This window comes from Lepidochelys olivacea (genome assembly GCF_965140295.1).
Source record: "Lepidochelys olivacea isolate rLepOli2 genome assembly, chromosome: 5".
NCBI lineage: Eukaryota > Metazoa > Chordata > Testudines > Cheloniidae > Lepidochelys > Lepidochelys olivacea.
Genome location: NC_140415.1, coordinates 18,348,153 through 18,361,052, shown reverse-complemented (window position 1 = coordinate 18,361,052; position 12,900 = coordinate 18,348,153). Strand labels below are relative to the sequence as shown.

Genomic DNA, 12,900 nt, shown 5'->3' with positions numbered 1-12,900 from the left:
TAGTGTATCTACCACTCCTCCTAGTTTAGTATCATCCGCAAATTTGCTGAGAGTGCAATCCACACCATCCTCCAGATCACTTATGAAGATATTGAACAAAACTAGCCCCAGGACCAACCCTTGGGGCACTCCACTTGATACCGGCTGCCAACTAGACATGGAACCATTGATCACTACCCGTTGAGCCCGACAATCTAGCCAACTTTCTACCCACCTTATAGTGCATTCATCCAGCCCATACTTCTTTAACTTGCTAACAAGAATACTGTGGGAGACCGTGTCAAAAGCTTTGCTAAAGTCAAGAAACAATACATCCACTGCTTTCCCTTCATCCACAGAACCAGTAATCTCATCATAGAAGGCGATGAGATTAGTCAGGCATGACCTTCCCTTGGTGAATCCATGCTGACTGCTCCTGTTCACTTTCCTCTCGTGTAAGTGCTTCAGGATTGATTCCTTGAGGACCTGATCCATGATTTTTCCGGGAACTGAGGTGAGGCTGACTGGCCTGTAATTCCCAGGATCCTCCTTCTTCCCTTTTTCAAAGATTGGCACTACATTAGCCTTTTTCCAGTCATCCGGGACTTCCCCCGTTCGCCACAAGTTTTCCAAGATAATGGCCAATAGCTCTGCAATCACAGCCGCCAATTCCTTTAGCACTCTTGGATGCAACACATCCGGCCCCATGGACTTGTGCACGTCCAGCTTTTCTAAATAGTCCCTAACCACTTCTTTCTCCACAGAGGGCTGGCCACCTACTCCCCTTGCTGTGATGCCCAGCGCAGCAGTCTGGGAGTTGACCTTGTTCGTGAAGACAGAGGCAAAAAAAGCATTGAGTACATTAGCTTTTTCCACATCCTGTCACTAGGTTGCCTCCCTCATTCATTAAGGGGCCCACACTTTCCTTGGCTTTCTTCTTGTTGCCAACATACCTGAAGAAACCCTTCTTGTTACTCTTAACATCTCTTGCTAGCTGCAGCTCCAGGTGTGATTTGGCCCTCCTGATTTCATTCCTACATGCCCGAGCAATATTTTTATACTCTTCCCTGGTCATTTGTCCAATCTTCCACTTCTTGTAAGCTTCTTTTTTATGTTTAAGATCCGCAAGGATTTCACTGTTAAGCCAAGCTGGTCGCCTGCCATATTTACTATTCTTTCGACACATCGGGATGGTTTGTCCCTGTAACCTCAATAGGGATTCCTTGAAATACAGCCAGCTCTCCTGGACTCCTTTCCCCTTCATATTATTCCCCCAGGGGATCCTACCCATCAGTTCCCTGAGGGAGTCGAAGTCTGCTTTCCTGAAGTCCAGGGTCCGTATTCTGCTGCTTACCTTTCTTCCCTGTGTCAGGATCCTGAACTCCTGATTTATGCTTTCAAATCCTATATTCTTACTTCAGCACCTACATAAGTGATTTGATTTTCATATGAGAAGGATGAGCATCTGTTAGGGCACTAGGCTAGGACTTCGGAGACCTCGGTTCAGGTACCTGCTCTGTGACAGCCTTCCTGTATAACCTTGGGCAAGTCACTTAGTTTTTCTCTGCCTCAGTTCTCCATATATAAAGTGGGGATAATAGCACTACCCTACCTCATAGGAGTGTTGTGAGGATAAATACACTGACAATTGTGAGGTGCTCAGATACTACGGTAATGTGGGCTATATGAAGTACCACAGATAGTGAGGAGGATCCAGCAGCTCCCACTGAAATCAGGAGCCTTTAACTTTAGGCAATCAGTTTTTGAAAATCTAGACCACAACATTCATGTGTAAAATAAACAACAGTTTCTAATGTGATTCACTTGTTTATAAGATGGAGCCTACAATATGTAATTTCCAAAGGTGAATGTAGATCATCTTACATAAGTGTATCAGGGTTAATAATGCAATTACATTGTTCCCATACACCTCTTAGGTGAGCAACAAATGCTTTTACAATGTATCAAACACCTAATTAGTTGTTACAAGGTGGAAAAGTCATGTTAATGTTCCTTGCTGTGAAATGCATATTATTAATTTAATAAGGTTTTAGCACCTTAAGTTTTTTTGGTACCTCCCACTATCTTCACTCCTGGGAAGTAGCAGAAAGACATGGATTATAACAGGAAAACAACAAACATGAACAGTGCCTCTGGGAATAATTTTTAAAAACTTTAGGATGAAAATCTTTCTGGGAGATATGTGTTAGTCAGTACAGGGGTAGCTGAGTGAAATTCTATAGCCTGTATTACACAGGTCAGACTTTGATGATCTGATGGCCTTTCTGGCTTTAAGATTTTGCGCCTGTTAATTTGTGACCAAAAAGAAAAACAAATCAATGCCTTGGTCCTTTATAATATTAATGTAGGCCCTGATGTTCCCTATGTAGACCTTTACATCAAGGGGAGTCCTATTGTCTCCAAAAGTATCAATCTCTTTGCAAAATCAGGGCCTTAATTTCATTTATCAGAGAAAAAACTGAGATTTATTAATAATAACTAAGAAGAAAGATGGGCACAAACCAAAATACCAGATCCAAACACAATCAGAATTTGAAGGGTTAGAATCTAAACATGAAGGAAAGGAGTACTTGTGGCATCTTAGAGACTAACCAATTTATTTGAGCATAGGCTTTCGTGAGCTACAGCTCACTTGCTGTAGCTCACGAAAGCCTATGCTCAAATAAATTGGTTAGTCTCTAAGGTGCCACAAGTACTCTTTTTCTTTTTGCGAATACAGACTAACACGGCTGTTACTCTGAAACCAATCTAAACATGGACTTTGCTTCTTGGGCCCATGTCTAGCTGAAAATGTTGGACAGGAATATATATCACAGTATAAATACAGCATTCCTCTTTTTATTCTCCACTGGGAAGACTGAATTCTGTGAATACTGTGCACGGTTAACTAGACATATTCTGAGGTGATATTAGAACTGAATGTAATCTTTTTCTCATAATAACATGCATTAGATCAGTGGTCTCCAAACTTTTTGGATCGCGCACCCCCAGGGCCAGATCTAGGGAAGCAAAAAAAAAAAAGAAGAGCTGCCGAGAGAGCCTGCCGCCGGCCTGCCGCCAAAGACTCAGCGGTCTAGGAGCTCACCGCACTTTGGAGACCACTGCATTAGATCATGAACAAATTGCCAAAAGCAAACAGTGGGTCTGTCCTTGTGGTGACTAATGTAACACCACACAAAGATCAAATGCCTTCATGAATCAATGCCCAAACTTGTCCAGGGTCAGCCTGACAAAGACAGAGATGGGGTGTGGGTGGGGGATGGAAGATTAAAGATGAAAAGAAGAGGGAATGCAAACAAATGGCCAGCGAGCAAATCCTGCATGTTTAAATTACATCAGGAAAGATAACTGAATAAAAGTCCAATCTGGAGGCAGGTTTTAAAAACAGTTCAGCCTGAATCATGCCAACAGCCCCAGTGTTTGGGGGAATACTTGAAATCTGAACCAGGGTGTGGATCTGAATATTGAATCTAACTCCCTATTATTATGAGTGAATTTTCACAGGGAAAAAATGTGCTACACAGTGCCCAGAACAAACAGAGCCCTGCTCAAAAGACCTTGCAATCTATATACTATGCCAGACCTAAAGCCTGTGTTCAAATGCTCCTGAGTTTTGGGGGAATTAAAGAGCTGGATCTAGAGCTAGTTTCTGTGTCTTGAGTCCATTACTAATTTTAAAGACTTTGAGTAAATTTTTCAAAAGCACCTAAGTGACTTGGGAGCCTAAGGCATTGTCTACACTGCAGAGAAAAGTCAATCTAAGCTATGCAATTTGAGTTACGTCAGGGGTTCTCAAACTGGGGGTCGGGACCCCTCAGGGGGTCACGAGGTTATTCATGGGGAGTAATAACAAGCTGTCAGCCTCCACCCCAAACCCCTCTTTGCCTCCAGCATTTATAATCATGTTAAATATATAAAAAAGTGTTTTTAATTTATAAGCAGGGGGTCACACTCGGAGGCTTACTATCTGAAAGGGGTCACCAGTAAAAAAGTTTGAGAACTTAGTTACGTGAATAATGTAATTCAAGTCAACGTAACTTAGATCTACTTACCGTGCGGACCACACTATGCGATGTCGACGGGAAATGCTCTCCCATCGACCCCCTTACTCTTCTCGATCTGGTGGAGTACAGGAGTTGACAGCAGAGTGATCTGCGGTCGATTTAGCGGGTCTTCACTAGATCCGCTAAATCGACTGCCGATGCATGGATCGCCACGTGTCGATCCCCGGTAAGTTTCGACAAGCCCACAGTCCCATTGAGTTTCAGTAAGACATAGTAGTAATAGTATTTACTATTTGTATTATTGTAGCTCATAGGAGCCCCAGTCACAGAACAGGCACTGTACAAGCTGCTCACAATCTAGGTAGGCTCCTAAGTGACAAAGTAACTTTTGTAAATGGGTATATATGTCTACATGGAAAAGTTTTACAGGTTACATAGATACAGCTATCTCAGTATCATTAACTTCTTATCAGTCTAAAAGTGTCTCTTTTTGGTAAGCTTATCTCACTTGGGAAGAGGTTTGAACTGGGGCTGTTGATTAATCTCAGTTAACTCACGTGCTTAACTAAAACAATTAATCATGATTAATCACATTGTTAAACAATAGAATACCAATTGAAATTTATTAAATATTTATGGATGTTTTTCTACATTTTCAAATATATTGATTTCTATTATAACACAGAATAAAAAGTGTACAGTGCTCTCTTTATATTATTATTTTCATTACAAATCTTTGCACTGTAAAAATGATAAACAAAAGAAATAGTATTTTTCAATTCTCCTCATATAAGTACTGTAGTACAATCTCTTTATTGTGAAAGTGTAACCTACAAATGTAGATTTTTTTGTTACATAACTGCACTCAAAAACAAAACAATGTAAAACTTTAGTGCCTACAAGTCCACTCAGTCCTACTTCTTCTTCAGCCAATCGCTAAGATGAAGAAGTTTGTTTACATTTACGGGAGATACTGCTGCCTGCTTCTTATTTACAATGTCACCTGAAAGTGAGAATGGGTGTTCGCATGGCACTTTTGTGGCTGGCATTGCAACGTATTTACATGCCAGATATGCTACACCATCGTATGCCCCTTCAGGCTTGGGCCACCATTCCAGAGGACATGCTTCCATGCTGATGAGGCTCGTTAAAAAAAGAATGCATTAATTACATTTGTGACTGAACTACTTGGGGGACAATTGTACGTCTCCTGTTCTGTTTTTCCCACATTTTACCATATATTTCATATTATAGCTCTCTTCGATGATAACCCAGCACATGTTGTTCATTTTAAGAACACTTTCACAGCAGTTTGACAAAACACAAAGAAGGTACCAATGTGAGATTTCTAAAAACCCAAGGTTTAAGAATCTGAAGTGACTTCCAAAATCTGAGAGGGACAAGGTGTGGAGCATGCTTTGAGAAGGCTTAAAAGAGCAACACTCTGATGTAGAAACTACAGAACCCAAACAACCAAAAAAAGAAAATTAACTTTCTGCTGGTGGGGCCTCTGACTCAGATGATGAAAATGAACGTGTCCATCCATTCTGCTTTGGATCATTATTGAGCAGAACCCATCAGCATCATGGATGCATATCCTCTGGAATGGGGGTTCAAGCATGAAGGGACATATGAATCTTTAGCGCATCTGGCAAGTAAATATCTTGCGATACTGGCTACGACAGTGCCATGCAAATGCCTGTTCTCACTTTCAGGTGACATTTTAAACAAGAAGCTGGCAGCATTACCTCCTGCAAATTGTAACCAAACTTGTTTTTCTGAGAGATTGGCTGATGTAGGACTGAGTGGACTTCTAGGCGCTAAAGTTTTACATTGTTTTATTTTTGAAATCAGTTATTTTTTGTACATAATTCAACATGTTCAATGTTCATGATAAAGAGATTGCACTACAGTACTTGTACTAGGAGATTTGAAAAATACTATTACTTTTGCTTTTTACAGTGCAAATATTTGTAGTAAAAATAATAATATAAAGTGAGCACTGTACACTTTGTATTCTGTGTTATAATTGAAATCAATATATTTGAAAAGGGAAAAAACATCCAAAAATATTTAAATAAATGATATTCTATTATTAACAGCACAATTAATCACGATTAATTTTATCAACCATGTCATTAATCACAATTAATGTTTTTAATCGCTTGAGAGCCCTAGTTTAAACTAAACCATAAAAGCCAGAATATACTTGTATAACAATATCCATTTAAATCTGCAACCTAGTTTACACTGAACAAAGCTTTCCCATGTAGACAATGCTTTAGCCTCCCAAGTGACTCTGGCACGGTTGAAAATTTTACCATTATTTTTAAAAGTTTGACATGATATTTTCATGATATTTTAATGGAGAAGATAAACATTAGCACCCACTAACAGATGTTTATCATTACTTTTGGTCACCTGTTCCTTTGAATCATGTTTATTTTTCCTTTCAATATGTCAGCAGATAGTTTGAAAGCATGATGTCTTTTAAACGAACATATTTTCTCATGCAGATATTCTTTTGGATGCAGGTGTGTTCTGTGGTCTTTATTTATTTATTTCCTAATAGATTTAGGTTTGTTTTATCATACTTATAAGAATAAAAAACCCTGCCCTTTACCTGTAAGTGCTTTCCTTATCAGCAAGCAAAACCATTTCAGTGTTTGATCCCCTGAAGCAAGCCTACCCAAGTGCGAAGATTAAAAAGCAGGCCATCAAAAACACACCAAAGGTGAGGGTATATGATAAATGCTTCACTTCCAAAGGGGTTTCTCTTTAGAAATGTTGAGTCAGGGAGCCCTCTTGTTCAAATTGCAGCCCCACACTACACAAACTTCTCCCTCTCTTTCCCCTTTAGATGTTTTTAGTGTCTGGTAAGGAAAGACATTCTTGAAAAGAGTCCAGCTTGTTTTCAGCAATCCACTGTTCCTATTAGCTCAAGTTCAAAGACTTGCCTGGCTCTTTGGCATCCAATAACAGCATGTAATACAAGAAAGCTGATGGGGAAAGTTTAAAATTCATTTACTGGAAAGCTGGATTAGCAGTGAGGCAATAGGTTCAACCTAGCAAGTGTACAAACTGAGGAGATTTCTCAATCTGCTTCTCAAACCTGTGAGATGGATGTCACCCAGTAGTTACTGTACAACTAAAGGTTTCAGAATAGCAGCCATGTTAGTCTGTATTCCAAAAAGAAAAGGAGTACTTGTGGCACCTTAGAGACTAACTTGGTTAGTCTCTAAGGTGCCACAAGTACTCCTTTTCTTTGTACAACTAAAGATTGGCTCTAAAGAAGTTTGATGGTATGGACTTATACATATCCCTAGCATTACTGGTACTGTCAATCGTCACACAAAATTACTGTTATTCTCAAACTGGGAAGAGCTTCTTACTCTCGAGTTACAGTAATTTGCCTGACAATTTCTTTGCATGCCTGAGGTTAATGTCAGATCCACTATTTTTGTAAGGAGAAAAATAGCTCTTCTGTAAAAATAACATATAAACAATAAATGACTCAGTAGTCTATGCAAGTGCTTAAAGGAAAACTACATTCATTTGGTTCAGCCTCACAGGCTGAAAGTTCAGAAGACCAGAGGCAGTTCTCGCCATGGCTAAACTGTGAAATTTATTTTTTAAGAAAGTTTTTAATTACAATTGGCATCTTTAAGCTAAACGCTGGAGGCTGCCATCTTGCTAAAAAGATTTTTTTTTTTAAATTTTGGAAGCATGAAAACCCTCTGCAAGGGAGTGTTAACAACTTCCATACCTGGGTTAGGGCTAGAGTCTGACACCCTCACATTGAATAGTGCCTTACCCTCTGTGAGTAGTGTTACTGAAATTAAATGGAAGAAAATATTCAACCAGTGTAAGGGAATTGGAGGCCCTTACTACACAGATACAGATATAGATATGGATATATCTTGGAATCTTAAAAAAATAACAGTAGTTTTATATAAATATTTCATATTTAAATACTGAAGTATTCTTTTCAATGTTAAGCTGTTACTGGCCATTGTTGAAAACAGGATATTGGGCTAGATGGACCACTGGTCTGATTCAGTATGGCATTAAAGCAGATGAGAAATAATTGTAATAATGCTTTGCATTGTTACCATCCCTTCCATCCTCAAATCCCAAAGCATTTTATAACATCAGTTCTGAAAGTTCCCATGTGCAGTATGGGTGGTATTATTATCCCTAGTTTATAGTTGAGGAAATTGAAGCACAGATGTTAACATCCATATTTTCAAGAATGTCCATTTATTTGGGAGCATCAATTGTTCGGTGCCCAAACTGAGATAGCTAATGGATAATGCAACGATTTAGTCACAGGTATTTTTAGTAAAAGTCACGGAGAGGTCACGGGCAATAAACAAAAATTCACAGCCATGACCTATCTCATGACTTATATTATAAATACCCCTGACTAAATCGGAGGTGAGGGAGGCGCCTGGGGGCCGCTGCTGTGGGGAGCAGCAGCTGCTCTGGCCGCCCCAGAGACCGCTGCATGCTGCGGGGATGCCAACGTGGCTGGCTGCAGAGCTGCGCCAGTAACGGATGGTGTGGCAGGCTCTGTGGCCACCAGAGCAGCTGACCCAGAGCCAGCTGCTTGGGCGGTCCTGGGGTCAGCCACACTGGCCACTGCACAAGTCACGGAGTTCACGGAAAGTCGTGGAATCCATGATAGACATGGGGCCCTACTGATGGATTGATTGTGTAACATGCTGAGCATCCGCTGATCTAAATTGGATTTTAAGAACAGTCAGCTCCTCACACAGTGGTTAGCATGTTCTAGCTATCTTAGTTACTTATATATCCCCAATTTCTGTAGTATCTAAGAATACCTTAGAATCTTTAATTGATAGGCCTGTAAATTAATCTTATTTAATGCAAGCGATTAATGCGAAACAAATTGTGACTATTTTTTTAAATCTAGTGAATCAATCACAGTTTTAATTGCACTGTTAAACAATAATAGAATACCAATTTAAATTTATTATACATATTTTTACCTAACTGCACTCAAAAACAAAACAATGTAAAACTTAAGAGTCTACAAGTCTACTCAGTCCTACTTCTTGTTCAGCCAATCGCTAAGACAAAAAAGTTTGGTTATATTTATGGGAGATACTGCTGCCTGCTTCTTATTTACAATGTCACTGAAAGTGAGAACAGGTGTTTGCATGGCACTGTTGTAGCCAGCATTGCAAGGTATTTACGTGCCAGATCTGCTAAACATTTGTATGCACATTCATGCTTTCACCTGTACACGCTAAAGGTTTTACTAATAATAATTCTAAATTTGTAAGTTGCACTTTCACAATAAAGAGATTACACCACAGTTCTTGTATGACGTAAATTGAAAAATATTATTTTATCTTTTTTACAGTGCAAATATTTGTAATAAAAATAATAATATAAAGTGAGCACTGTACAATTTGTATTCTGTGCTGTAACTGAAATGAATGTATTTGAAAATGTAGAAAAACATCTAAAATATGGTTAATTTAAATTGGTATTCTATTCTTAACAGTGCAATTAAAACTGTGATTAATCACAATTTTTTTAATCGTGCAATTAATTGTGATTATATTTGTAATCGTTTGACAGCCCTATCCATATATTATCTTCACAACACAAGGTCACAGAGAAGTCTGTGGCAGACCCATGAATAAAACCCAACAACCCTGACTCCTAGGGCTGTATTTTCAACAGAAGCCCATCATTCCTCTTCACCTTTATAGAGGCTCCACAGGGCTCCCACAAATGACATCATATTTCAGGAAGTTGTGCTGTGGGCACTGTGTACTTGCAGGGTATTCTGCTGAGCAAAATGGGTGCAGTTTTCCATTAAAGAGAATGGTTTGACTCTTGCTGTAAGAATTTCTGTAATAATTGTAGGTTTCTGTTTGTTCTGTGCAGTGCATAGCACTATTTTTCTTAAAAATCCTGACATTATTGTAGCATCATCAAATAAAACATATAATGCTAGAGATAAAGGGCCAAACCCTGCAGTTTTTTGCACATGCTAATCTCCAAAAGGGGAGTTTCTTCTTTGGTAAGACTGTATTAATTATTATTGATTAGTAGTATTAAAGTAGCGCCTCTGAGCCCTAGATATGGATCAGGACCGCATTGTGTTAAGCACTGCACAAACAAAGAACACACAGTCCCTGCTCCAAGAGGCTTACACTATAAGTGTAAGATAAGAGATAACAGATGGTTACAGACAGACAGGAGAGTACAAGTAAACAATGAGAGAATGGGACTGGGCCCTTCATAGCTAAGCACATACTTCACTGTGGATAAGGCATAGTTCCCAAAAGAACCCAAGGCTAAACCTAAAAATCTCTCTTTGCAGATGCTACTCCACCTCATAAAATGAGATCAAAATGTGGGAAAAGGTTTTTGGGGAAAATGACTATACAAAATGGTCCTGGGGTGCCAAGTATATTAGTTCTCAATGATTCCATTGCAAATTCATTTACTTCTCAAATCAATATAGGTTTCATTCTAATTCACCCTCAGAATCTGTGTTCTTCTGGCTCCTGCAAGAATACCATTAACCATCACACAGTTGAGGTGTATTACAAGTGCAGTTAAGGTGAAAGTGACGTTTAGTAGACAATGATGTGAAGGAAGGGAAAATCCATCTTAACTCTCAGATCTCAGGCTGATTTTGCCCATTAGAAAAACAAAACTAAACTAAAAGCATCTTTTTCACATGTACCCTGAGCACATTAGACAGGGAATCGTGTGAGCAACAAACAAGACCCCCACAACATCTTTATTACAGAACAGCTTTTCAATGTACAATTATAAATACTTATGAAACTGAGGCATAGCACAGTGCAATCTCCAAAACACAACTCTGCTGTTAACATCTCAGTTCTCCCCTGTAATACCTGTACCACTCTTGCACCCATTCTTGTTACTCCATTTTACACCAGTGCTGAATTAGACATTGGCTTTTTTGCTGGAGCTATCCTCCTTTATCAATTAAGGAAAGCTCACCAAATTTACTTTCACTTGTGATTTTAACAGAATTTGAACCTGTTTCTCCAGAGGGAAATGAAAGTTAAATGTGCTAATCTACTAGCCATATATTAGACAAGAAATTAAGACGATAAAGTTGTTGCAAGTAAATTGGGATTGCATAAGCTACAATCAATATACTACCCTCCTAGCCAGAAAGGTGCTCTGTTATCAAGGTACTAAGCATGGTATATGAACTTAGATAAATTACAATAGACAATCTCAGTCTTCATACTGGCTATTATTGTAAAGTATTGTATCCAAAACCTCAAGAATAGTTTGTGAGACACTATTAAAAACCTTGCGCAGCTTTAGGACCATGATCACCCTGATAACAGTAGTGGGCTGCTTAAGTCATCTTAGTCATTGGCACCTACCTGTTGATGCTTTCCCTGGAGAAGTAGACAGTGTATGCCAGGATATTCCCTTTAGTTTCTGCAGGTGGGCGCCAACTGAGACGGACAAATCGACTGGAGACCAAAACAGGGACCACATCTCGGGGAGCAGAGGGGAGGACACTGGAACTTGGGATAGCTGAAGGGGAAGGAGAGGAATCAATCAGAGAGGTTGGTGGAACAGGGGATTCAGGGCTGGTGGGAAGCAGTGTAGTTGGCACAACTGATGTGTTACAAAACAAAGGGCCAATGTGAAATGGAAGTGTGTGAATAAAATGAATGGGAGGGGAAAAAAAGAGAAAACTGACAGTAAAACCACACTTTAAAATACAACATTCTGTGCAAGCAATAATCCACAAAGTTCAAAAATACAACATTCTGTGCAAGCAATAATCCACAAAGTTCAACAGCAACAAACATATATTAGATGAGCTACTGTCCTGCTAATGTTCAGAGCTTCTCTCTTACATGTATGATCACAAAACTCATAAAAATTGCATTGCTCACACAGAGATTTTTAGTTATCTGACAAACAAAAATTTTTTAGCAACTCTTAAAAATCCATTTTCCACAAGAACCACCCTTATTGGACTGGGAAAGGCAGAAACTAAGAACTCTTCTATGAATTACTTAGTGGATGATTGCTCCCAAGTGCAATACAATAAAAAGCAGAATGGAAACTCAGATTTCAGTTTTAATATTGGTACATCTGAGCATCTGTTGTTGAGTTTCAAAAAAAAAAAAAAAAGTCAAACACACCAGGTGTATAAACAGTAAAACGAGTAAATGGCTAGGTCAGGGTTTCAGGTTGTAAAATTTACAAAAGTATTTGTGTGTGTTGAACACTAAATGTTTGTCTTATTGGTTGCGGTTCCAGCTACATATTGTTTTAGCATGCAAACTCCATAACCAGCATCCACAACCTTTTTTTTCCTTTCTGACCTAATGTGAAATCCAATGCTTAATCTCCCAGGCCGGTTGCTGTTACCACAGTCACAACTTCCTTAACTGTTGTCATGGAGAAGCACAGCCACTCATAGAATACCAGCATATTCTTATAACTTTTTCAATGATCCGTGTTTCTGGTCAAGTGTCCAAAAGGTGTGTGTGGGGGCCCAAAGGGAGTGATTGTTTATGGAGGATGCAAGCTTTGTGGGGAAGTCCCCCTGGTGGGATGTGCTAGGGGTGGAGTTTTCCTCTGCACATTTATTATTGGTTTTGGTTTTGTTGTGTTGTTATTTTAAATACTATCAAATGCCCACAGAGTAGCAGACAGGCATCTTTGATATGTTTTATAAACTTCAATGAGAAAAAAAAAAAGCTGGCTCACCGTAGTATAGTACAAAATAAGCAGACCAGGAGCCTGACATAAGCCACTTAAAGAAACAGAATGCATCATTTAAAATCAGAAATTTGCCACTGATGGTGCACCTAAAGAAATTACTTTTTTCATAACTGTTCAGCTT

The 12,900-nt window shown here is 39.1% G+C and overlaps 1 protein-coding gene across 2 annotated transcripts in view; it reads right to left on the bottom strand.

The window, feature by feature from the left end:
* The window catches only part of DCC (DCC netrin 1 receptor), a 948,238-nt gene that overhangs the window by 288,215 nt on the left and 647,123 nt on the right, over nucleotides 1-12,900 (bottom strand). For both annotated transcript variants that reach the window (XM_084629005.1, XM_084629006.1), the window contains exon 8: nucleotides 11,417-11,573. In XM_084629005.1, the coding sequence (XP_084485131.1) occupies nucleotides 11,417-11,573 (157 nt within the window). The remainder of the gene's footprint in view (nucleotides 1-11,416; nucleotides 11,574-12,900) is intronic.